The sequence below is a fragment of the Arvicanthis niloticus genome, chromosome 4, assembly GCF_011762505.2.
Source record: "Arvicanthis niloticus isolate mArvNil1 chromosome 4, mArvNil1.pat.X, whole genome shotgun sequence".
NCBI classification, from domain to species: domain Eukaryota; kingdom Metazoa; phylum Chordata; class Mammalia; order Rodentia; family Muridae; genus Arvicanthis; species Arvicanthis niloticus.
Genome location: NC_047661.1, coordinates 1,731,791 through 1,756,122, shown reverse-complemented (window position 1 = coordinate 1,756,122; position 24,332 = coordinate 1,731,791). Strand labels below are relative to the sequence as shown.

At 40.0% G+C, this 24,332-nt stretch overlaps 1 protein-coding gene across 9 annotated transcripts in view; it reads left to right on the top strand.

The window, feature by feature from the left end:
* LOC117707057 (gamma-secretase-activating protein) overlaps positions 1 to 24,332 on the top strand; it is a 94,160-nt gene that overhangs the window by 38,249 nt on the left and 31,579 nt on the right. For 7 of the 9 annotated variants that reach the window (XR_013109693.1, XR_013109692.1, XM_034500383.2 and 4 more), the window contains 7 exons: positions 895 to 980; positions 6,341 to 6,418; positions 7,804 to 7,881; positions 12,307 to 12,399; positions 12,528 to 12,745; positions 15,401 to 15,470; positions 24,135 to 24,217. Coding sequence is in view for 7 of the 9 variants with exons in the window: in XM_034500383.2 (XP_034356274.1) it covers positions 895 to 980; positions 6,341 to 6,418; positions 7,804 to 7,881; positions 12,307 to 12,399; positions 12,528 to 12,745; positions 15,401 to 15,470; positions 24,135 to 24,217 (706 nt within the window). In the remaining 2 variants the exon portion in view is untranslated. The remainder of the gene's footprint in view (positions 1 to 894; positions 981 to 6,340; positions 6,419 to 7,803; positions 7,882 to 12,306; positions 12,400 to 12,527; positions 12,746 to 15,400; positions 15,471 to 24,134; positions 24,218 to 24,332) is intronic. The other 2 variants (XM_076932135.1, XM_076932134.1) reach the window with 1 other exon arrangement.

Below are 24,332 nucleotides of genomic sequence, written 5' to 3'. Positions count from 1 at the left end.
GAGTTACAGGCCGTTGTGAGCTGCTGTGTGTGTTCTGATTATCAAACCTGGGTCCTCTAGAAGAGCAGCCAGTGTTCTTAATGGATGAGCCATGCCTAGCCCTTTGTGGATCTATTTTTAACATTCCCATTCTTTATAGAATATAAACTGATTTATTAAGCAGCGATACAGGATTAAATGTATAAAGTCAACTGTGTTGATTTTCTTAGCCATGTTTTGCTGCAGGGCACCTGAATTTATTTTGATGTGTGGAAGTGCTTGTCTCCTTGTGATTAAACAGGGAGGGTTTATGATTCAGCATGAACTCACTTAGATCAAACATCAAAATGCTTTCCTATTGCCAACAAGAGGTCAGAGGTCAACCCACATGTAACTTAGCCCAATCTCTTGTTTTATTTTTTCTGTTTTCCTCTTTGCACAAAAAGCAAGGTTTTTCTTTTTATAGAGTATTTAATGTGTAGTAAAAAGCTACAGCATTAAAAACAACAACAACAAGACAAAACATAGAACATTAAAGAAAGAAAGTCTTCCAAAATGAGAAATGGCAGTCTTAAACTGTTCAGTATTTCACTAGCTTTATTTAAACATCTATAGAACTTAATTGTACCTATTTTGAAACATAGTATTATATTTTAGTTAATATTACCATAAATCCTCAAATTACAAAAACATATGTTGTAAGTAATATCATTTTCTATCTATTGCCAGCCCTACACTTTTAAGCACCATTTATATTTTTAGTCACTGTTTTACATGATTTAACAAACATTATCTGCTTAAATGTATAGGAAGCATTTCTCTACCTCTGTGAGTGTGTTGTGGTGCTCATAGCATGCATGAGTGGACTATGTTTTTAAAATGTGTTCAATAATTTCTTTTTCTTTATAATCTTAGACTTGTCAACTTTGGATATGACTATCGTCAAGACCAAGAGAAGCTATACAATCAGCCTTCTCTCTGCATTTTTACCAACCACACAGGTAGAGTCAGGATCATGCTTACCAATTTTTACTTTAATTTGTATACAAGTTCTATGCAATTTGTATAGGACCTGAGTTCTACAGAAAATGCCATTATGGTTCAACTATGTGAACAGTATGGTTAAATAAATTGTTATTTATAAAAGTATTATTAAAAATGAATTATAACAGCCACATTATTATAGAAATCAAGTAGGTATGACACATATATTCATAGACCAAACCAGTATAATTCTTTCTTCCCTTTCTGTCACTTCCATTATAATTTTATATACATTTTGTATTTACAGAAAAGCCATCACCAACAGTGTTATTGTTCTAATAGGTTTTATTGATATTATTTTAATAGAGTGAGTAGATACATATTTTTTCAATGAAAAATTTCCTATAGGGATGGAAATGTTTTCTGTGTCAGTCTTACTGATGTCTTGGGTTCTAATTATTTATTCTTTACATTTTTGCATGTATTTTATGTCTGGGGATACATGTGTGCCATTGCACATGTATGTATGTGGAGATCAGTGGAAAATTATGGGAGGGGATTTTTTCACCTTGTGGTTCATGTCATCAGGCTTGGTGGCAAGTGCTTTTACTGGTGGAGCTATCTCACTGGCCCAGGTTTGAAACCTAAACCCACGTGCCTGGCTTTAAATGTGATGTCACGGCTGCTGTTGTAGAAGTCAGAACTGGACACACAGCTGTTTATACAGAGAACATGGAGAGGGAGAGGTGGTTGGGAAGATGCACATGAAGAAATTGTGCTGTATGCCTGCATAGTGTTGGAGTCTGGAAATCACTGCACAAGCTACACAGACAACCAATTTCAGTCAAACAGGGATAGAATATTGAATGTCACATCCTAAGACTGATCAATCAGGGACATAAGTCAGACTTGGGGGCCAATTGTGACCTTGAGTCAAGATCCTAAAGGGCTTTATAAGGCTGAGATCTATAAACATCTGTGTCAAGTTATTCCACCAATTAGGGGACTTCCTTAGGAACATGTCTTTGTTGTATACTTACCCTGCTCCCATTTGTTGGGTTATTCAACTATGGCAGATGACTTGCCTTGTCTAACATTCATGTCTTAACTTGTCAACCAGGATGTCAGTTACCCATGTACATGTCTCTTCCTGACAAGTAGGATGTCAGTTCTTAGGGAGGTCTTGGGAACTTCAACTTTACTCAACCCCTACTCAAAATGGAAGTCTTATTCCAAATAGCTTCTTATATTCCAAATAGCTTGTTATATAAGAGATCAGGTGTCTCTCTTATGTCGTGTCCATCTCAGGGGCAGCTTATAAAGACAAATATTACAAAAGCTTATACACAAGTGCAAGAAGTGCTGTTGGGTGGTTGGTTTGGGTTCAAGCTTATTGTAGCTAACTATACAAAGCAATTCTACTGACTTGTATCATGATCGGTTTCCAAGGGCACAGAATATAACAGAATATGTAATCAACTTGGTACGAGAAAGTTTCTAGTAACAGTGGAAACAATGTATGTGAATGTTTCCTTATAATATTAGTAACAGCAAAAATTGGCAGGCTAGACAGCCAACAGTTACCTAGGCTTTAACATTCTATCTAGGCCTATTTTACCTAGGTCTTAACATGTACAGACAATGTCAGAGTGAGGCCTGGCCTGTGTGTCATCAATACCCATAATTATAATTCAAGTCAATCACTGTGGCTGCTGGATGGAGAAAGGTTAGAGGAGGCAAGAGAAGGAGGCAAATGAGATGAGATCTGAGTCACATTTGAGACCATGGAGACTTGAAGCACAATGGGCAAAGAATATAGAGGGAGGGAAAGATGGGTGTGATGTACCTCAGAGATGCCTTCCTGTAACGAGGTGGAGAGGAAAGGCTCTTGGGTTTCTGGCATCCGCAGGTGAACAGTGATGGCATTTACTTGGCGGTGTCGGAGCTTTGGTGGGACTCGTGAAGGAAGATCATGAGCTTTCTTTTGAACATGTTAACTAAGAGACCTGGAACGTAGACGAAGGGTCAGGGTGGATGATGGGTAAGTGTGGGAGTTGTCAGAATGTGGTGAGCATCTGAAACCTGGGGAGGAGGATATGGTGAGAAGGGGAGGTGAATAATGTCTGGGAGCTTAAGTGTTAGGAGGAGCGTCCAGTTGGAAAGGGCGAAGGATGTCTCTTGTGGAGAGAGTCAAGCAAGCACGATAGCACAGGACCCAAAGGGAGGGTGTGGCTTCCCCCAAGAGAAGGGCCAACAGTGTCTGAAGAGGTGGACTTCCCAGGGGCTGGCCCGTGAGCCTCCTGCCTAGGGCACCTAGAGGGAAATCTTTGTGATGCTTGGGTTGATGCTTTGTGATCTTTGTATCACAAAAAAGATAGAAAAGTCATAGAAGCTGTGAGAGGCAGCAGCAGAGGGTGGAATTGGGATTTATGGGTTTTTTTTTTAACTCTGGTTGTTTAAATGCTTATCGGATACATTTAGTGGGGAAGGAAAATGGTGTAAGTCCTGACAGAAAAGACTGACAGATTTTTGATGGTGGAAGGAAACAAGACCCTGAGATCTGGGACTCACAGGGATGAACTGGGTGGCGCTTCCCTGCCTCCTTTGCTGTTGGATATAAACAACCACTTCATACTTTAAATCTCAGTGGATTCCCCCTTTTTAATTTACTCAGAGAAACCCATGGACAGTAATAACTGTAATATACTAGGGCTATACAACTTATTTAATAATATACTGGGTTCATCTGGTAGGAAATGTGGGGGCGTCTCTTCTTTTCCTCTCCTGACAATGCGTAAGAGGGTAGAAAATGGTCCTTGTCCTTCAGTCTGCTTTTCAATAGAGAAAGTAAGTCTGTTTCAAACGAACTCCCAGGGTTAAGATAAAAAAACTGGAGAAGCATTTTGTCATTGTTGTTTTGGAGTAGTAAGTTGACAGTTCTCATATCCTTTTCCAGTTACGTTTAAAAATGAGTTCTTACCTCTATGGTTAAAATAAACAAGATTGTGGTGTAGCTATACAGGTTGGTGAAATAATCCTCCCTATAGGCCAGAATAAATAGAAAACAGGTTTATTGCATATACTACAGAAAGAGCAGTTGGTAGGGCAGTGATAGACTTGTGTGTGGGTGGTGGTAGACAGCAAGGTCTCCATCTTGGAGCGAGCCACTTTGCATGTCATTCCTTGTGTAAAGTTAGCCCCTTGCAAATGGAAGAAGTTCTGTGGTCTGGGGCTGCAGATAATTTTGCCTGGGTGGACATCTCTGCTCTTCACTGATTGGGTACAGGTCTGAGCCGTGAAACCAGGACACATGGTTTGAGAAAGGAAGGCAGATAGACTGAGGGCCCCACATACTTCTCCCTTCCTGTTAATAGTGGCGATGTGATGGTGATTGACAGCCATTCATCATTACCCAGCTCCCCCTACCCTCTACTGACCCAGCCCTGGTGGGTCAGTCAACAGGTCTGGCAGAGAGACAGTGGGGATGGAGGATCAAGAAACACAAAGAATGGAGACAAGACAGGGTGTCTGATCAGGTCCCATTTATTGAAAAAAATTATGGGTATATAAGCACAAGCAAGGGAGTGCAGCTGGGGACACTAAACAACAAGTCTGAGAAGCAATATGTCTGAGAAAAAACAAGATGCTTATCAGAGTGTGCTCAGCTGTTGTGGGCTGTTGAAAAACAAGTCTTTTGTCATGGTATATGGCCTGAGATGGTTGTTAAGATGATAGCGGCTTTCTGCTAAGAATTGGCTCCCAACAGTCTATCTGCAGACTGCCTCCATGATTCTTTGTCCTGAATGTCCCTGCTCTAGGAATTGAAGCTGTGTGCGGTCCAAGGAATGAAAGGCTAAAATTTGAGTGTTAGGCCTGTGAATTACCTAAGATTATTAATTCACACAGACATTTCTAGTAAATCTATGGCCATAGGAAGGCCAATCAGACTTCATCACTGAAAGGAAAATATTCTCATTGCTTCTGTATCTTACCATCAGCCCTGACTAAGGCTGGAGCTGTGGTTAAACTCTCTTAGGAGATCTAAGTTAGCTGCCATTCTTTCTGTGTACCAACTGTTGAGGGACCAAGGCCGTGAGTGGGTGTACTGAACCCCCTCCTTCCTCCTCCCATGATGGCAAATTTTCAGAATCAGGCCGGCATTGGAACAGTTTATGGGGCTTTTAAATAATTGTTCCAATGAGATAATTTCCTCTTGGAAAACTCGTCTGTAATAGTTTTTATTGTTTAGGTAGTTCTCAAAGGCTAGCCAATGTGGAGATGTTATCTTCATCAGTGGTGAATATTTACTGAAAGTCTCTGGATATTACATTAAGAATGTATTTTGTTTCTTCAAACTGTGACTTCCTCCAACTTAAAAATAGCAACTAAATGATTCTGGAGCAGTAACAATAGCTGCTAACATTAGAGCCAGATATAAGTATTTCTGCTACAGATTTATATAGATTATTGGGTTCTCATAGAAGAACCTTATAAGTGGGTTCTGTGTTTTCTAAATGTACAGATGAGAAAACTGAGGTTTAGAGAAATAATAGCAATGAGCTTCATAAACCAAGAGCTTGGGAGACAGAGGGACAAACACTGAAGCAAAATCAGCCTGCTGTGCACAGTGAATTCCAGACCAGCCAGGGCTTCACTGCAGAACTCCAACAAAACAAAGAAAACCTGCCTCAGGGATACTGAGCCAGGAAAGCCTATTTCAGAGTCAAGAGTCTAAAATCTAAAGATTTGTGCTTCAGGCAATTTTATGAGGGCTGCTCACCAAGGAGTAGTTTAAGTATAAGGTCTTCATTTGTCGGTGACTGGCATTAGCCACAGATACTGGAGGGAGGGAATACAGAGCTAGCTGGTCCCCTTTGACGTGGGCCAGTGCTGTCAAGGTTCCAGCTTTGATGAGTGTGGCTTCACATACTGTATTGACTCTCATTGCTCATAGCAAAGGTCCATGGTTCACACTTCAGTGTTGCTTCAAAAACATTGGATGCTTTCTTTAGAGAGGACACAGTTGGGATAGCTGGGGTCCAGGGCTATGCGAGATGCCTTTGGGGGACAGCTGGGTCAGACGGCAGCATGTGCACATTCACCAGACCTTCATGGAGGCAGGAAGTTTCCTAGACTAGGCGGCTTCCAGTATGTCTGCTCATTTCCCACCCTTCCTTTGTCGCCTGCCACAATGTACTGCCTCTAACTGCGGATGCTAAACGCTGACTTGAAATTCATAGCATCTTGATAATACCACTTTGTAAAGTTAGGAATAGTCTATGAAGTGAGATCTAAAGGAATAGGAATAGGTGAATAATGGCTCAGGAAATTTAGGATGAGGATTATTTAAATGCTGTCAAATACCTTCTTTTCCCAGGGAGTTTGTGTGTGTGTTACAGTCCAAAGTCTGACTCTCGGAAAGAAATCACGTATTCGGTGTTTTACCTCCATAAAGGTAATTTATTCTCCTTTACTTTTACATTTTACATTTTCCAAATAGTAACAAATGAAATTGTAAAGAGCTTAACATTTAGCATTAACTGTATAGATATGTTTTATGAAGAAATTCATTAATGGTAAATAGTAAGATAGGAAATTTCTGTATGATTTATACCAACCTGTGGCTTGTTCTAGACTGTAGACCATTTCTAATGGATGTATTTACCAAAGTGTATTGGTTTGCCATTTACTTATTATTAATTGGAACATTATCAATTGCTTTAATTTACATGGTTACATAGGGGTTTAGTTAAAAATCTTCTTTGCTCACACTGTCACTCCACGAATATGTTATGTGGTCATACTAACATATTGATTTCATTTCACATGTCTGTGGCCTGTGATGCTGATAGGCTACATTCTGGGGAGTGGGGTGAACTGCCAGCCCCTGCATAGCCTGCAATAGTTTTAGTCTGAAACACGCTAAGGAGAATTTTTACATGTTTGTTTAATTCCTCAAAATGCATAATTGTGCCAGACATAGTTGTATATACCTTTGATTTCAGCACTCAGGAGGCAGAGACAGGAGGATATCTGTGAATTCCAGGCTAGCCTGGTCTACAGAATAAGTTCTTGGCCAGCCAGGCCCGTAGAGAGAGACCATACCTAAAAGAAATTTTTTTTTAATATTTGTCGAGTATACATTGTGAATGTGGTTGAAATGTTTTTAAAGATGGAGTTTCTGTCCCAGGACTCATTTACTTTTTATTTTTTATGCCAAGTCACATAAAAGTTTAGAATTCCTCAGTCTGATGTTACTAGGGTGATAGAGGCATAGGCAGAAAAGTTTAAGAATTTTTTTAATGGAATAACTAAAAGTAACTTCAGAACTAGATGCAGACCTATTCTTAAGTAATGTAAGCTTGTGTGAGACACTTTTATGTGTTTCTACTAATTAACATAATGAGTCCAGTCAGCCATAGACGGAGTCAGAGGAGTAGAGCAAACTCCAATACAGTTACACAGGAGGCTCACTCCCCTTTCTAGCTAAAGGTGGGAGTGTGAGCTAAAGAGATCTTAAAGGATTGGCAAAAACTGTCATTTATAGATAGAAATGAACCCTGTGAAGCCACTGACTTAGGTCATCAAGTGGACCCCACTGGACCCTAACCTTCCTACACAGTCCATCCCTATGGTCAGGGTTTCTCCGTGAGCTGGAACACCTGCTCTTCTGTGACTGCCCTCAGTCCACCTTAGTGGCTTTTGGAGATCGAGGGCACCATAAATTCTAGAAGGCAGCAGGCGCTTGCCCTGCCTGTGAGACTGTTATGTAGCATGAGGTCAGTCCGAGCCTCTCTCTTCTGAGTATAACTCTCTCTGCTTCATGCTCTTCATTCGCAGGATACAGAAAGACCTTCACTGCAGCTCCTGGAAGTGCTGACTCACAGGTCACAAAGGGCATCACTTTTCTCAACCTTGGTGGGTATTCTGGTTTGCTCTTCCGTTGCTGTGGTGATTCAGGACCAAAAGTAACTCGGGTGAAAGGCTTTACTTCAGCTATCCCTTCCAGGTATCAGTCAGCCATCACCACTGGAGGTCAAGGACAGGAGCTGAGCTGAGGCAGGAACGCTGCCTGCTTACAAGGGCTTGCTCTGCTCTCTTTCTCTTCTGGATCACGCTTAGCACACTTTCTGATGCCTCCTAGGCCTACTTGCCTAGGGGATGGACCTCCCACAGTGAACTGGGCCCTCCTATGTCAATTATTAATCAAGAAAATGCCCCACACACTTGCCCACAGGCCATTCTGATCTAGGCAATTCCTTGGCTGAGATTGTCTTCCCAAGTGACTCTAGTTTGTGTCAAGCTGACAATCAAAATAATCAGCACCGTGGTTATGATGAAGGACCTCTCTCCACTCTGTCCTTTCAAAGTACCCTCTGCTCAGTGCTTACTCTCTGCTTCGGTGGTCACTCATTTTCTTCTCCACGACTCCAGTTTCTCATACTTCTGAGATATGGCTTGTGGTGACAGTCACTGACCCTTTTAAGTCTTCGAGGAGAAGGTTTTCTCTGTCACACACTCATCTCACTCAGCTCGTTAGCTATTGGAGTTGAAATGTGTCTTCCCTTTTTTAGAAACCCCCAAGCTGTGAGCTTTCCTATATCTTTGGAAGCATTCCTTAAAAAGCCATTTGTTAGTATACAAATGACCATGACTAAGATGTCCCCTAAGAGCCTGTGAGAAGTCATATGTCATGTTTTCCCAGGGTTCTAGAAAAAGAATGCCCATTAGACAGTTGTCTGTTTGCTCCCGCTAACCGTAAAAGGCTTACAAAGCCCCCATTAGTGATTTATGGACCAGTTTAAGTGAATTGTTTTCTCTAAGTAAATATGGTAAAAGGAACCTTAGTATTGGTGTGAGCATACCACGGATTCTGTAAGAGAAGACCGTGTAGAAAGGGTCTCCTGAAGCTCCACATGAAAGCAGCTTTCCCCGCTCTGTGGAAGGTGGGGCATGAAGCATAAGATGTGAGTGACAGCAGCTCTGGGACCTGCTCACATATGAGAGGGACTCAGGATTCAAAGAAGGAAGGCTTTGGGTTTATCGCTCGTGATTCTTTGATATGTTTTCCCATCTCTGCTTGCCGGTCCATCGGCTTCTGCGGCAAAGGTTTGGCAAACTGTGGTGTGAGGAAACTGGGGGATGGGAGAACTGAAGATAAGCCCTCCACGTGTGTATGTTAAACGCTACTATTGGTGAGGTTAAGCATCTTTTGCTAAGTGCATGGCACATTCAGCATGATCTTGGGCCCATGGGAAATGACCTTGGAGAGCCTGTCTCTATTGCTTCCTGGGATGAGGGAGAGAGAACGGCTCCCGAGTCTGTGCCCATCTCAACAGTGATGGAGAGCTTGTCCACTCACCGTGCCTTTCCTTTTCTCATCCTGGGAATAGCATGACTCAGTCCACAGCTTATAAAACCAGCCTGTCTCACACAGCTGTCCTCCCGTCTCGAGCATGATTTATTAACAGCTAAAAAGATGTATCCAAGATTTAAACTGCTCTTGAGAGAATCTTCATGATAACAGTTACTTTTTTGAGAAGTATATTTTGCTATCCATTGCTTATAATTTCCATTTATTATTACCCTGATGAAAAGGATGTGCATTGATTGAAATACAGAGACTTAAATCTCCCATTACTTTTCCTGGGGAAACATAGAAGTCCCTATTCACTCCAGATAGGGCAACAGCACACAAGAGAAATTATCCCATCTTGGTAAACCAGTATGTTTATTGGGATTTCCTATAGGAACATAGGAGAGCCTTCCCTCCCTGAGGGATGTTTTGGTGTGGAGAGGAAATAGTCACACAACAGCATCTACGTCTGCCCATGAACAAAAGCCACCGTTTAGTAAATAATGTATGTTAAATAGTTTACTTATTTTTGGTCCTTACAACCGTTCTGCCTGAGGATGATATTCCCATCTCCCAAGCATTAAAGCTGAGGTTGAGGAAGGTTCCTTTCAGTGTCTCTCTTTAGAGCTCTATCATTTTTCCATCTCTGTATAACAGATGACTACAAAGGCAGGGTTTAAAGCAGCACAAGCATTCTGATCACAGGCTGGAGTTCAGACATCGGAACGGGGAGGGGGTGCTAAGAAACTAAAACCAAGAGTGAGCAGGACCGGTTCCTTCTGGGGCATCTGAGGAAGAACTTCTTTCCTGCCTCCTCTGACCTCTGAGACTAGTCTTATCACTCAAGTTTCTTGTCACTGTGTGGTCACCTTCTGCAGGCCAGTTCCCCTCTCCCATCCTTTTAGCAACACTTAGTAACCACACTGAGTCTGTCAGGATAACCCAGGATTCTCTACTCATCTCAAAGTCCTAATCACACTTGCAAGTTTCTCTTCATGGAAAGTTAATTTAGGGCAGGCCAGAGGGCTCCGTGGGTGAGGGCTGTGGATCACAAGCCTGAGCCACGTTCAGTCCCTGTGGAAACTCCCACAAGTTGTTTTACACACACACACACACACACACACACACACACACACACACACACACACACACACACACAGTAAATACATGTGGTAGGATCTTTTCTAAGTTAACAGAGTCACAGGCCTGCAGGTCAGTACACAAGTAAGGGCCTTCACTGACGATGACACAGGTAACTACTGGTGTTTTAGATGAAGCACTAATTTTTTTATGGCACTGTCCTGCATACTGTGGGATAGAAAACCCTAGACTTCACTCAACAAATGTCAGTAGGAATTTCCCACCCTATCTCAATGATGTGTCTCCCTACACTGCCTTATATTTTCTCATGTCCTGAAACATAGCACTACCACAACACACTGACTAAATAGTCATGCTAGTAGTAAACATATATTATTGGTGTCTTAGTTAGGGTTTTACTGCTATGAATAGACAGCATGGCCAAAGCAACTCTTATAAGGACAGCATTTAACTGGGGCTGGCTTACAGGTTCAGAGATTCAGTCCATTATCCTCAAGGTGGAAACATGGCAGCATCCAGGTAGGCATAATATAGGAGGAGCTGAGAGTTCTACATCTTTATCTGAGGGCAGCTATTAGAAGACTGACTTCAGGCAGCTAGGATGAGGGTCTTAAGCCCATGCTCACAATGACTCACTCCAACAAGGCCATACTTCCTAATAATGTCACTCCCTGGGCCAAGCATATGCTGTCACTTAGTCCAGTTTATTCATGCTGAATTTTCTACCTGTCCATTTCTCATGTAGCAGTTGCCTTGTACCAGATCACTGTCATAGTACTGTGTTCAATTACAGTGTCTGTGTTCATAGTTGCATGTTTTACCTAATAATGGCCATGACGTTTAGATATGCTAAACTTAATGGGAAAAGAAATACTATCTTGTCAATGTTGCTAAGGTTTGTTGCTGTCTTGAAATATTTTTCCTAAAGATAAAAGGCAAATAATTCCTCTGCAATCCCAACTAATTCCATCACAAATGGATACCCATACCTTTAAATAATTCCTTTCATTTGCTACAGTAGTGCTGCCACAATGACAAGAGTTTGCAATTCTTTGCATTACATTCTTTAAGGATATTTATTCTTTTCTTCTGAAAGGACACGTTGATTGCTTGGAGTTTAATCCTCCCCTTTCGAGTGCCTTCTACAGCAGTGATCATTGTGTGCCTCTTAAGGAGAGGAGCCCAGCTAGCTGACTAAAAATGGAAGTTTCTTTTATGAAATTCACTACTCCGTTTTTCTGAGACCCTAGGAGCCTGTTATTATATGTTGTCTCAATTTGGGTGTATATGTTTTGATTATGCAAATATGCATAGTGTGTAGAAACTGTGAAGGTGCCAACTCTAGGTGCTAGGGACACAAGAAAACCACTGCCAAGTGCACAGTGTCAAGGCTCCCAGAGACATGCGCTTGATAAAAATACTAGTCTTAAAATTTCCTAAACAAAATGATGATGATGAGTGGGCCCACATGGGAAACGCATTTCAGAGCTTCCTCAAGTCATCGAAAAGATGAAGAAAATTCCTATTATGTGCAATGCCTAGCTTATCACACCGAGGAGTCATTCCTGTTGCTCGATAGTTTTATTCTAATTTCCCTCCAGATCACTTAGATTCAGAACTTTATAGCTACTTTATAGCTACTGTTGACTCAGAAACAAAACTATAGGTATAAACAAAACAGCTATGTCTTAAGTGTACAAAGAGCATGAGGCACACATAAAGCCAATCAGATCTGGATTCTAAGGTGAAGATACTCCCATGGGTCAAGCAAACAAATATGCTGTTTTGTAATATTCAAAGAAAAGCATATTGTCCTGGGTTTCTCCACACCGGGATAGATTGTATCACAGGTGGCTGGTGGATGACCCAGTCTCTCTTCCCTACAGGCTACTGGGTGGCTGTTTACTCCCCTGGCCATTTCCTTCATTTTCTTAACATTCAGCATCCCGACTTGATCTGCCACAGTCTGTTTCTGACAGGTAAGGTTGTAGCTTCTGTCTCAGAGACACAGTCTCCATCCCCGTAGGCTTGCTCTAACTGTCTAGGTGCAATCTTTTATTTGGTGATTTGCTTTTTTTTTTTTTTTTTTTTTTTTAGTTTTTTCTAGGAAACAACAAAATGGCTGCTGTGCTACCTTCAAGTCCTTTGCAGTCCCTGCCAGGGTCCCTAATTCTGGACTGCTACTCTGGAAAGGTCTACAGAGCAACCCTTGACCAGTCATACTTGATGCGGTTCCTATGGAATGCCCATCTAGACTGTGAGAAAATGGCTGCACTGCACTGTGCACTGTCCTGTGGTCGAGACCCAGGTTTCTCAGAAGAACAGGTGAGATAATTGCTCGCTCAAGCTTAAAAACTGGCAACAGATGACACCAAGTGTATGTACTTAGTGCTTCAAGACAAGCAGAAGTTAGGTTTTGCTCCATAACAGTGTCTCTGTTGAGCATAGTCTTCCTCTTTGGTTGGCTCTGTGCTGGACCTCAGGCTGTGAAGGTGTACTATCTGTCTTTTGAGTTCAGTTGTTCCCTGTACCTATCAGTTCAGGTAACTTAGGTCAGCTCTGGCTTAGTACTACCAAAGGGAGAAGCCCCCAAAGATGCAATTCCTAACATTTAAATGGCTTGCTCTCCTAAGTCATGTGATGACATCTTGTGCCATCCTGCTCCACCTGGCCTGGATTATGAACTGTCACTTTGTCCAGGGTATTCACATTGGATTTTCCACCTGTCCATTTCTCATGTAGAGTTGCCTTGTATCAGATCACTATCATAGTACTGTGTTTATATATAGTGCTTGTGTTTGTAGATTCATGTTTTACCTAATAATGGCCATGACATTTAGATATGCCAAAAAGAAGCCATAAAGTGTTTCCTTTAAATGAGAAGTTGAAAGTTCTTGACTTAATGGGAAAAGAAATACTGTCTTGTCAATGTTGCTAAGGTTTGTGCTGTTTTGAAATGTATCTCCTAAAGATAAAGGGCAACGAATTCCTCTGCTCTCTCTTTCTTTCTCTGTTTATCTGAGATGAGGCTTTTCTGTTGCCCAGGCTGGTCTGGTACTTACACTGTGGCTCACACTGGCCTTACAATTGAAGCACTTCTCATCGGTCTCCCCAAGTGCTGAGATTTCAGGTGTGAGCCCCCAAACTCAGTACTTTATTGGCTTCTTAGTGCTGTGAACTAGTGTTCCAAGAATACACTAAGAAAATAATGAGTTTCTCAGATGGCCTGCTCCCCTCTCCCTGTTTGTATCTGGTATAATGCATTACCAAAAGGGCCAAGCAGGCCAGGTATAGTGCCTCAGACCTGCAATCCCAAATGCTGAGGCAGAAGATTTCTATGAGTTCAAGGCCAGCCTGGGATGATATCTTGGATTATAGATATTCCTTTCTCAACATCCTCAGAAGAAACAAACACCAAAGGTATAAGACCTTGTGGCAAGTATTTATTATATTTTTAATAAGATAGCTTACTTTATATTGCACACTGCCACTTATAAAGCACTATTTTGTCATTTACTTTCTGAAGATATTCTAAAAAGTCAGGAAAATCCTCTTATCAATTAGTGATAACTGAGGTTAGTGGTTGGCTAGTTAGTTGAAAAAGGTATACTTACAAGAATATAAAACATAAAAAAATATACATTTATTTATTTACCTTTACTGTAATATTCTTTGTGAATAAGCTAACTAAACTTCAGCCATTTTTCTTCCATAAAACCAATACTCTATGATTTCCTGTCCTTCTGGAAAGGTTTGTGTATGTGGATACATATTCACATGTGTCTTCATGGGTGTACATACATGTGTGTGCATGCACGTCTATGTGTATTCGTGTCAAAGGCTGGAAGTAATATTGGGTGTCTTCAGGCATTCTCCACATTAATTTTTAAGACAGGATCTCTCTAAACCTAGAGCTTTGCTTCTCTGCTAGGCCACCTAGCTAGCCAGTGTTTCTTGTCTCCGTCCAGCATTGGGGTTATATACATGTGCTGCACCCCATTTTTATGTGGGTTCTAGGGATCAGGCCCTCATGCTTGCATGGAAGTCACCTCACCCACTGGGCCATCTCCTTGGCCTCTAACAATTTGATTTCTAAGGAGATCAATACTGTAGACAGCAGTATAGACTTGCCTTTACCCACTCTCTATAGTTGTTTCTTCTACATCTAGTCATTTAGTGTTTCAGAACCCAACTCTAGTCTTGTTATATCATAGAAACGTGATTTTTGACACTTGCCACAATAGGCAACTTTTACTGATGCAATCTGCATTGAATTTGTTTGTAGACATTTTGATTGAACTGCCTGTGTAAAAATAAGTACAACTAGGACAGTAGATTTAGAATAAAGCATCCTGTCGAGAGTGAGCTATGGCTGGGCATGTCTTCCCTCAGTCATCAAGTAAAAGGTGAGAACGTCTTTCTTCCAGCAGTTGAACGGAGGGATAGAAATTATGTGAGAAGTTGTTGATGTAACAGGTGATTCCTGTCAGCTGAAAGGGAAGGACAGAGCCACTCCTCATGGTCAGTGGTGTGATGGTGTCCATGCACAGTGATGGCTGCACTGGACTTTAACCCAAGGCTGGTATCTGTAAGCCCCGTGGTTTATTATCCATTACTCCTGTGTCCAGTAGATCTCTTGATACTCTTGATGGGTACTTTGCATAACACCCTGCATTCTTGAAAAAAATGCATATTGGCTTGAGGAAGATTCTTTTGAAGCCTACCCAAAGGGTTCTGTTAAAAGAATATATACAAATAATCTTATTTACAATACTGTCAGGACTATACTGATTTTTAAGCTGGAAGTAGGTATATTTTCAGGGTACTCCAAAATAAATGTAGAATTAAAACTTCATTCATTATATATTACATCTTTATATATATATATCATGTATTATGTATTACATATTTTGTACTACTTTGGTGGGACACAGTACAGATTTAAAAGCCAACAGAGTTCTGTGGCCTTCCTTTTTAAAGATTATTCAGTGGATTTCCGAGCGTGTTTCTGCCTGCCATTCATTTGACCTCATTCAAGAATTTCTAATTGGTAAGTGTTGCTGGTGCTGTGCTGTGAGCTGTATGTTCAACCTTTTGCTTGAGGGAAATCAATAAGTCGGTAATGAATGCTTCTGACAAAATGCTGTTTAGGAAATTTTTTTTCCTTCATTGCAATCACTGGCTAATGAAATTTCATTCTCTTGTGGATTTTGCAAGAAGCTGTGGTTTTCAGAAACCAATAAGATAATGATCAGATTTTGATTCTATAACCTTATTAACAAAAATTTCAGTAAAATGGATCTTTCTTAGTCTGGGTTTATGTTGGTTGGCTATGTTTGACTGGCCTCATGTCATGGTACCAAGCAGTACAAAATGATTTTTTAAAAAGGACTATTCTTTGTAAAAGGAGCACCTGAACATTTTTTATTTGATATTTTATTTATTTACATTTTAGATGCCCTCCCCCATCCCTGCCCCCACTAATCCCCTATCCCATCCCTCCTCCTCCTTTTTTGCCTTTAGACTGTTTAAATTACATGCAAGTATTAAGATCAGTTCTAGGTTGAGGAACTAGCAATACAATAGATGCAAATAGTCAAGGATCAAGCAAGGCAATAAATCCAGATAGTCAATGAACACACAGAACAATAAACAGAGTCTCCATGATCACTCCTGTGATTACTATTTCTAAGGATGATCAAAATATCTGAGCTTACTTCCTTGTCCTAGCACAAAGTCATTTTCATGCCTGAAGCCTACTTCTTTGTTCTAGCCTAAGATTTAGATTCCTGCCTGAAATTTATTCTTTGTTCTAGCCTAGGATTTAGATTTCTGCCTGAAATTACTTCTTTGTTCCAGCCTAATATCAGATTCCTGCCTGCTGTCCAATTCCTTGTCCTTGGCCAAAGTCAGATTCCTGCCAGGCAACTCCAAAGGCTCTTCACATTTTTATTGCATAAACAAGACTGAGCCTGTCTTAGGTCATTCTGACAAGAATGCCTTCTTTACCCATCATGGAATATGCATTATCAAAAGCAATGCACTTTTGTCTTAGGTTGGTAAGGCTCTGTGCAGAATCTTACCCATCCTTGGCTTGCCAGGCTGTTAAATTAATAACTCTGTCTGGGAGTCCATTGTCAGTTTCAAGTCATGTACTTTGGCTGTCAGCCTGTTGATGTAGTTAGAGATGAGCTTTAACATGATGGGCAAAAATAAAAGTATTCCCAGGACAAAAAGGGCTAGCCTGATCAAGCTATATATGCCATTCCTGAGGTTTGACCAAAATGGAAATACTGACCTAAGGCCATCTATAATATTATTAACATTATCTGTAGCATTAAAGCTCAACAGAGCAGCATTCTTTAAATTCATAATCTCACTATGCAAAGTTAAAACATCCAGAGAGGTGTTAGGATTATGCCAAATATCTTACAAGTGTCTTTAAATTTTTTCTAATTATAATGACAATCATTGTAAATTTTAGAAGTAACACTACTCCAATGATATTTGTCATGACACTTGAGATGGCCCCTAACTCTTGACTCCTGAACCTTTTTCAGATAATTTGAATAGGTTACAGAGCATCAATCTATTGTTCCAGATACCTATATAAATCATTTTGTATACTCAATACATGAATAAGATTTTTTGCTAGATGGTTAACAAGAATAGCTGTCTTAACTCCTTGAGTCAATATTATTGCAGAAGCAGTGGTGCTAGCAATTAATGTAATTAAAGCTGTTATACCAGCAATAATCAAGCCTGCTACACTCTTGCTTCTGCTTAAAGCCTAACTCACTTCTTCCAGTACTTTCAAGCTTTTTTCAGAGAACCAAGGTTTTCTAATACTCAGGGCAGTAAGACAAAAGCTGGTTGATAGACCCCCATAACAGACGTGCCAGGTTTCAATACATTAACACAATTAAAAATTATACAGTCAATGCAACTTACAATAAATATTGTAGAAGAGAAAAACCAATTTTAGCTTGACAATTAAAAGAGCCTTAAAGCATGCACTAACCCTTGTTTGAAATCCAGATCCTGTCCCAACTTTATCTCTTGCTATCATAACATCATAGAAAACTGAAGCTAACTTCCAAATATGTCTCTGAATATGTACAAATCCAGCCTTCCAAATGTAGACTGTTATTTCCAATATTGGATTGATTTCTAGACCAGTACATGATTGAGTTCTAATAGCTTTAATACCTTTTAATACCTTTTAATACCTTTAATACCTTTGAGAAAAATACAAGAGACATTATAATTTCTCTTTTTGATTCTCTGTCCTACAAGTTCTAGAAACTTGAGGCAAGGAAGCTTGTCCCATCTGGGATATAAGCAAGCAAAGGTGGTTCAGGAACATATGTCCAATACAGTTTCCCAGTCACCCTTGTCAGGGCACTCAGCAAGCTCACAGGTCAGCATCATTCTTTGTCTCAGCAACAGCGTGTCTCACCAATCATTCTGGCAGCTACCATGTACCAATAGCATCCTGCAGAAAAAAACACAAACATACCCTCTTCCACATATTAGATACCTGGTCGGGATCATGCCATATGCCTGTAAATAGATCCTTCCTTTTCACCTAGGCATAAGTATGCCTAGTTGAAGGGTGCCATAGACACTCAGCCAAAAGTTCCTTGGCATCCAATTTTTTAAATTTAAAATAAAAATGGTATGATTTAAATAAATTTGTGGTGTTCGGGTATATACCTTCCCCTTTTTTATTTTATGAAGATATTATTTTGAAGTTCCACAGGCTCCTTGCACAATACCTTCTTTTTGAAGATTATAAGGAATCCCCGTAATAAATTGTTGACAAAAAGTCTCAACTGCTAGACTACAAATGCCAGATCCATTATCTGTTTTTTATTGGATATTTTATTTACCTTTCAAATATTACCTTCTCCCATTTTTCCCCAAAACCCCTTATCCCACCCCCTCCTACTTCTATGAGGGTATGTCCCCACCCATCCACCCATTCCTGCCTTCCTGATCTCAAATTCCCCAATACTAGGGCATCTAAACTTTCAGAACCAAGGCCCTCCTCTTCCACTGATGCCTGACAAGGCCATCCTCAACTACCTATACAGGTGGAGCCCTACGTCTCTCCCTTTGTGTTCCCAGGCTGGAGATTTAGACCCTGGGAGCTCTGGTTGGGTATTTTGTTACTCCTTTTAAGAAAGACCAAAGCACCTACACTTTGGTCTTTCTTCTTCTTGAGCTTCATGTGGTCTATGCATTGTATCTTAGGTATTGTGAGCTTTTGGGCTAATATCCACTTATCAGTGAGTGCAAGCCATGCGTGTTATTTTGTGACTGGGTTACCTTACTCAGGATGATATTTTTCAGTTCCATTCATTTGCCTGAGAATTTCACGAACTCATTGTTTTTAATAGCTGAATAGTACTCCATTGTGTAAATGTACCACATTTTCTGTATTCATTCCTCTGTTGAAGGACATCTGGGTTCTTTCCAGCTTCTGGCAATTATAAATAAGGCTGCTATGAACATATGTATGTTGGTTGTTGTATGTTGGTGCATCGTTTGGGTATATGCCCAGGAGTGTTATAGCTGGGTCCTCATGTCCAATTTTCTGAGAAATTGCCAGACTGCTTTCCATAGTGGTTGTGCCAACTTACAGTCCCATCGACAATGGAGGAGTGAACCTCTTTCTCTACATTCTCACCAGCATCTACTATCACCAGAGTTTTTGATCTGGTGTGAGATGAAATCTCAGGATTGTTTTGATTTGCATTTTCCTGATGACTAAGGATGTTGAGCATTTCTTAAGGTGCTTCTCAGCCATTCGAGTTTCCTCAGTTGAGAATTCTTTGTTTACCTCTTTACCCCATTTTTAATCAGGTTATTTGATTGTCTAGAGTCTAATTTCTTCAAATCTTTGTATACCTTGGATATTAGCCCTCTATCATATGTAGAATTGGTAAAAAAAAAAAAAAAAAAATTTTCCCAATCTGTTGGTTGCTGTTTTGTCCTATTGACAGTGTCCTTTGCTTTATAGAAGCTTTGCAGTTTTATGAGGTCCCATTTGTCAATTCTTGATCTTAGAGCATAAGCCATTGGTGTTCTGTTCAGGTACTTTCCCCCTGTGCAAATGTATTAGAGGCTTTTCCCCATTTTCTCTTCTTTCTAGATTCAGTGTATCTGGTTTTATGTGGAGATCCTTGATCCACTTGTACTTAAGCTTTGTACAAGGACATAAGTATGGATCAATTTGTATTCTACATGCTGACTTTCAGTTGAACCAGCACCATTTGTTGAAAATGCTGTCCTTTTTCCACTGGATGGTTTTAGCTCCTTTGTCAAAGATCAAGTGACCATAGGTATGGGGTCATTTCTGGGTCTTCAATTCTATTCCATTGGTCTTCCTGCCTGTCTCTGTACCAATAACATGCAGTTTTTATCACTACTGCTCTGTAGTACAGCTTGAGGTCAGGGTTGGTGATTCTTCCCAGAAGTTCTTTTATTGTTGAAAATAGTTTTCTCTATCCTGTTTTTTGTGATTCCAAATGAATTTGAGAATTGCTCTTTCTATCTTTGTGAAGAATTGAGTGGGAATTTTGCTGGAGATTGCATTAAATCTGTAGATTTCTCTCCACAAGATGGCTATTTTTTACTACATTAATCCTTCCAATCCATGAGCATGGGAGATCTTTCCATCTTCTGAGATCTTCTTTGATTTCTTTCTTCAGAGCCTTGAAGTTCTTGTCATACAGATCTGTCACTTGCTTCATTAGATTCACACCAAGGTATTTTATATTATTTGTGACTATTGTGAAGGGTGTTGTTTTCTTAATTTCTTTCTCAGCCTGTTAATCTTTTGAGTAGAGGAAGGCTACTTATTTGTTTGAGTTAATTTTATATCCAGCTACTTTGCTGAAGTTGTTTATCAGAAGGCTTAAGAGTTCTCTGGTAGACATTTTGGGGTCACTTAAGTATACTATCATATCATCTGCAAATAGTGAAATTTTGACTTCTTTCTTTCTTTCTAATTTGTATCTCTTTGGCCTCCTTTTGTTGCCTAATTGCTCTGGCTAAGACTTCCAGTACTATATTGAATAGGTAGGGAGAACTGGGCAGCCTTCTTTAGTCACTGGTTTTAGTGGGATTACTTCAAGTTTCTCTCCATTTAGTTTGATGTTGGCTACTGGTTTGCTGTATATTGCTTTTACTATGTTTAGGTATGGGCCTTGGATTCCTGATCTTTCCAAGACTTTTAACATGAAGGGATGTTGGATTTTGTCAAATGCTTGCTCAGCGTCTAGTGAGATGATCATGCGGTTTTTTTTTCTTTGAGTTTGTTTAAATAGTGGATTACATTGATGGACTTCCGAATATTGAACCATCCCTGCATTCCTGGGATAAAGCCTACTTGATCATGATGGATGATTGTTTTGATGTGTTCTTGGATTCAATTTTCTAGAAGTTTATTGAGTATTTTTGCATCGATATTCATAAGGGAGATTGGTCTGAAGTTCTCTTTCTTTGTTCATTCTTCATGTGGTTTAGGTATGAGCATAATTGTGGATTCATAGAATGAATTGGGTAGTGTTCCTTCTGTTTCTGTTTTGTGGAACACTTTATAGAGCATTGGTATTAGCTCTCCTTTAAAGGTCTGATAGAACTCTGCACTAAAACCATCTGGTCCTGAACCTTTTTTGGTGGGGAGACTTTTAATAACTGCTTATATTTCTATCAGGGTTATGGCACTGTTTAGATGGTTTATCTAGGCCTGATTTAACTTCGATAACTGGTATTTGTCTAGAAAATTGTCCATTTCATCCAGATTTTCCAATTTTTGAGTATAAGCTTTTATAGTAGCAACTGATGATTTTTTTTAATCCTTGGTTCCTGTTGTTATGTCACCCTTTTCAGTTCTGATTTTATTAATTTGGATACTGTTTCTCTGCCCTCTGATTAGACTGACTAAGTGTTTATCTATCTTGTTGATTTTCTCAAAGAACCAGCTCCTGGTTTTGTTGATATTTTGTATAGTTCTTTTTGTTTCTACTTGGTTGATTTCAGCCGAGTTTGATTATTTCCTGCTGTCTACTCCTCTTTGGTGTGTTTGCTTCTTTTGTTCTAGAGTTTTCAGGTGTATTGTCAACTTGCTAGTGTATGCTCTCTCCAGTTTCTTTTTGTAGACACTTAGAGCTATGAGTTTTCCTCTTAGCAAAGCTTTCATTGTGTCCCATAAATTTTGATATGATGTGTCTTCATTTTCATTAAATTCTAAAAAGTCTTTAATTTTTTTCTTTATTTCTTCCTTGACCACATTATCATTGAGTAGAGTACTGTTCAGTTTCCATGTGAATGTGGGCTTTCCATTGTTTTTGTCATTATTGAAGACCAGCCTTAGTCCATGGTGATCTGATAGGATGCATGGGATTATTTCAATATTTTTGTATCTTTTGAGGCCTGATTTGTGATGAATTATATAGTCTATTTTGGAGAAGGTACTGAGAAAAAGGTGTATTCTTTTGTTTTAGGATGAAATGTTCTATAGATATCTGTTAAATCCATTTGGTTCATAACTTAGGTTAATTTTACTGTGTCTCTGTTTAGTTTCTGTTTCTATGATCTGTCCATTGCTGAGAGTGTGGTGTTCTAGTCTCCCACTATTATTGTGGGAGGTGCAATGTGTGCTTTGAGCTTTAGTAAGGTTTCTTTTATGAAAGTGGTTGCTCTTGTATTTGGCGCATAGATGTTCAGAATTGAGAGTTCATGTTGGTTGACTTTTCCTTTGACGAGTATGAAATGTCCTTCCTCATCCTTTTTTGATAGATTTAAGTTGAAAGTCGATTTTATTCTATGGTAGAACGACTACTCCAGCTTGTTTCTTGGAACCATTTGCTTGAAAGATTGTTTTCCAGCCTTTCACTCTAAGGTAGTGTCTGTCTTTGTCACTGAGGTGCGTTTTCTATATGCAGAAAAATGCTGGTTCCTGTTTATGTATCCAGTCCATTAGTCTGTGTCTTTTATTGGGGAATTGAGTCCATTGATGTTAAGAAATATTAAGGAAAGGAGATTGTTGCTTCCTATTATTTTTGTTATTACTGGTGGCATTATGTTTGTGTGGCTATCTCCTTTTGGATTTGTTGGAAGATTACTTTTTCACTCTTTCTAGGGTATACTTTCCCTCCTTGTATTGGAGTTTTCCCTCTATTATCCTTTGTAGTGCTGGGTTTGTGGAAAGATATTGTGTAAATTTGGTTTTGTCATGGAATATTTTGGTTTCTCCATCTATGGTAATTGAGAGTTTTGCTGGGTATAGTAGCCTGGGCTAGCATTTATGTTCTCTTAGGGTCTGTATGACATCTGTCTAGGATCTTCTGGCTTTTATAGTATCTGGTAAGAAGTCTGGTGTAATTCTGACAGGTCTGCCTTTAAATGTTATTAGGCCTTTTTCCCTTACTGAATTTAATATTCTTTCTTTATTCAGTGCATTTGGTGTTTTGATTATTATGTGAGGGAAGGAATTTCTTTTCTGGTCTAGTCTATTTGGAGTTCTGTGCATTTCTTGTATGTTTCATGAGCATCTCTTTCTTTAGGTTAGGGAAGTTTTCCTCTATAACTTTGTTGAAGATGTTTACTGGCCCTTTAAGTTGGAAATCTTCACCCTCATCTATACCTATTATCCTTAGGTTTGGCCTTCTCATTGTGTCCTGGATTTTCTGGATGTTTTCGGTTAGGAGCTTTTTGCATTTTGCATTTTCTTTGACAGTTGTGTAAGTGTTTTCCATGGTATCTTCTTTGCATGAGATTCTCTCTTCTATCTCTTGTATTCTGTTGGTGATGCTTGTGTCTATGACTCCTGACTTTTTTCCTAGGTTTTCTATCTCCAGGCTAGTCTCCCTTTGTGCTTTCTTGGTTGTTTCTAGTTCCAGTTTTATGTCCTGGATGGTTTTGTTCAATTCCTTCACCTGTTTGGTTGTGTTTTCTTGTAATTCTTTAAGGGATTTTTGTGTTTCCTCTTTAAGGGCTTCCACCTGTTTCCCTGTGTTCTCCTCAATTTCTTTGAGAGTGTTATTTATGTCCTTCTTAAAGTCCTCTATCATCATCATTAGAAGTGACTTTAAATCTGAATCTTGCTTTCCTGGTGTGATCGGGTATTCAGGACTTTCTATTGTGGGAGAACTAGGTTCTGATAATGCTAAGTACTCTGGGTTGCTGATGCTTATGTTCTTGTGCTTGCCTTTCGCCATCGATTTTCTTTAGTGCTACCTGCCCTGTCTCCGACTGTAGCCTGTCTTTCTTATTATCTTGGTTGTGTCAGAACTGTTTGGGGTAGGTGTTGTTGCTGGGATAAGAGCTGAAGCCCAATATCTGCTCAATGCTTGGGCACAGACAGGAAGGAACCAGTGCCCCTGGCCAGGGGTTTATTTCTGGGTCCCAGTGGATCCCAGTTACTCCCTGTTTGGGGCGCATGTTGCTGTCTCCTTACCTAAGATACTGCCAGGGTTAGAGCTCCTGAGAGCCTCCCCTCCTCTGGGTTTTGTGGGATTGGGTGCAAAGCTATAGCCCAAGATTTGTTCAGTGCACCTGAACATTTTAAGCTGTAGATAAAATCATAATGGATAACCTCAGGAGCCATGAATGAGTGGCGAGGACTCATCAGTTTACTGGATTTGGTTAAATCACCATGCTGACTTCTCTGTTTCTATTATGTCTCATTTTATAATCTGCTCAGCTTCTTCCTATTGGAGTGTGTATGCAGAGCTGGATGACGTGGGCATGCTCTTACCTTACTCCTCTGTGCTGACTTGGAATGCAGTAAGTAACAAAGTCATGGTGGACTCACCACTGTGGGTCAGGGGAGAGCATTCCTGTTATGGTAACCAGCTTTGTGATTTCACTTCTGTTTTGACTGACAAGGAGCTGAATTGAA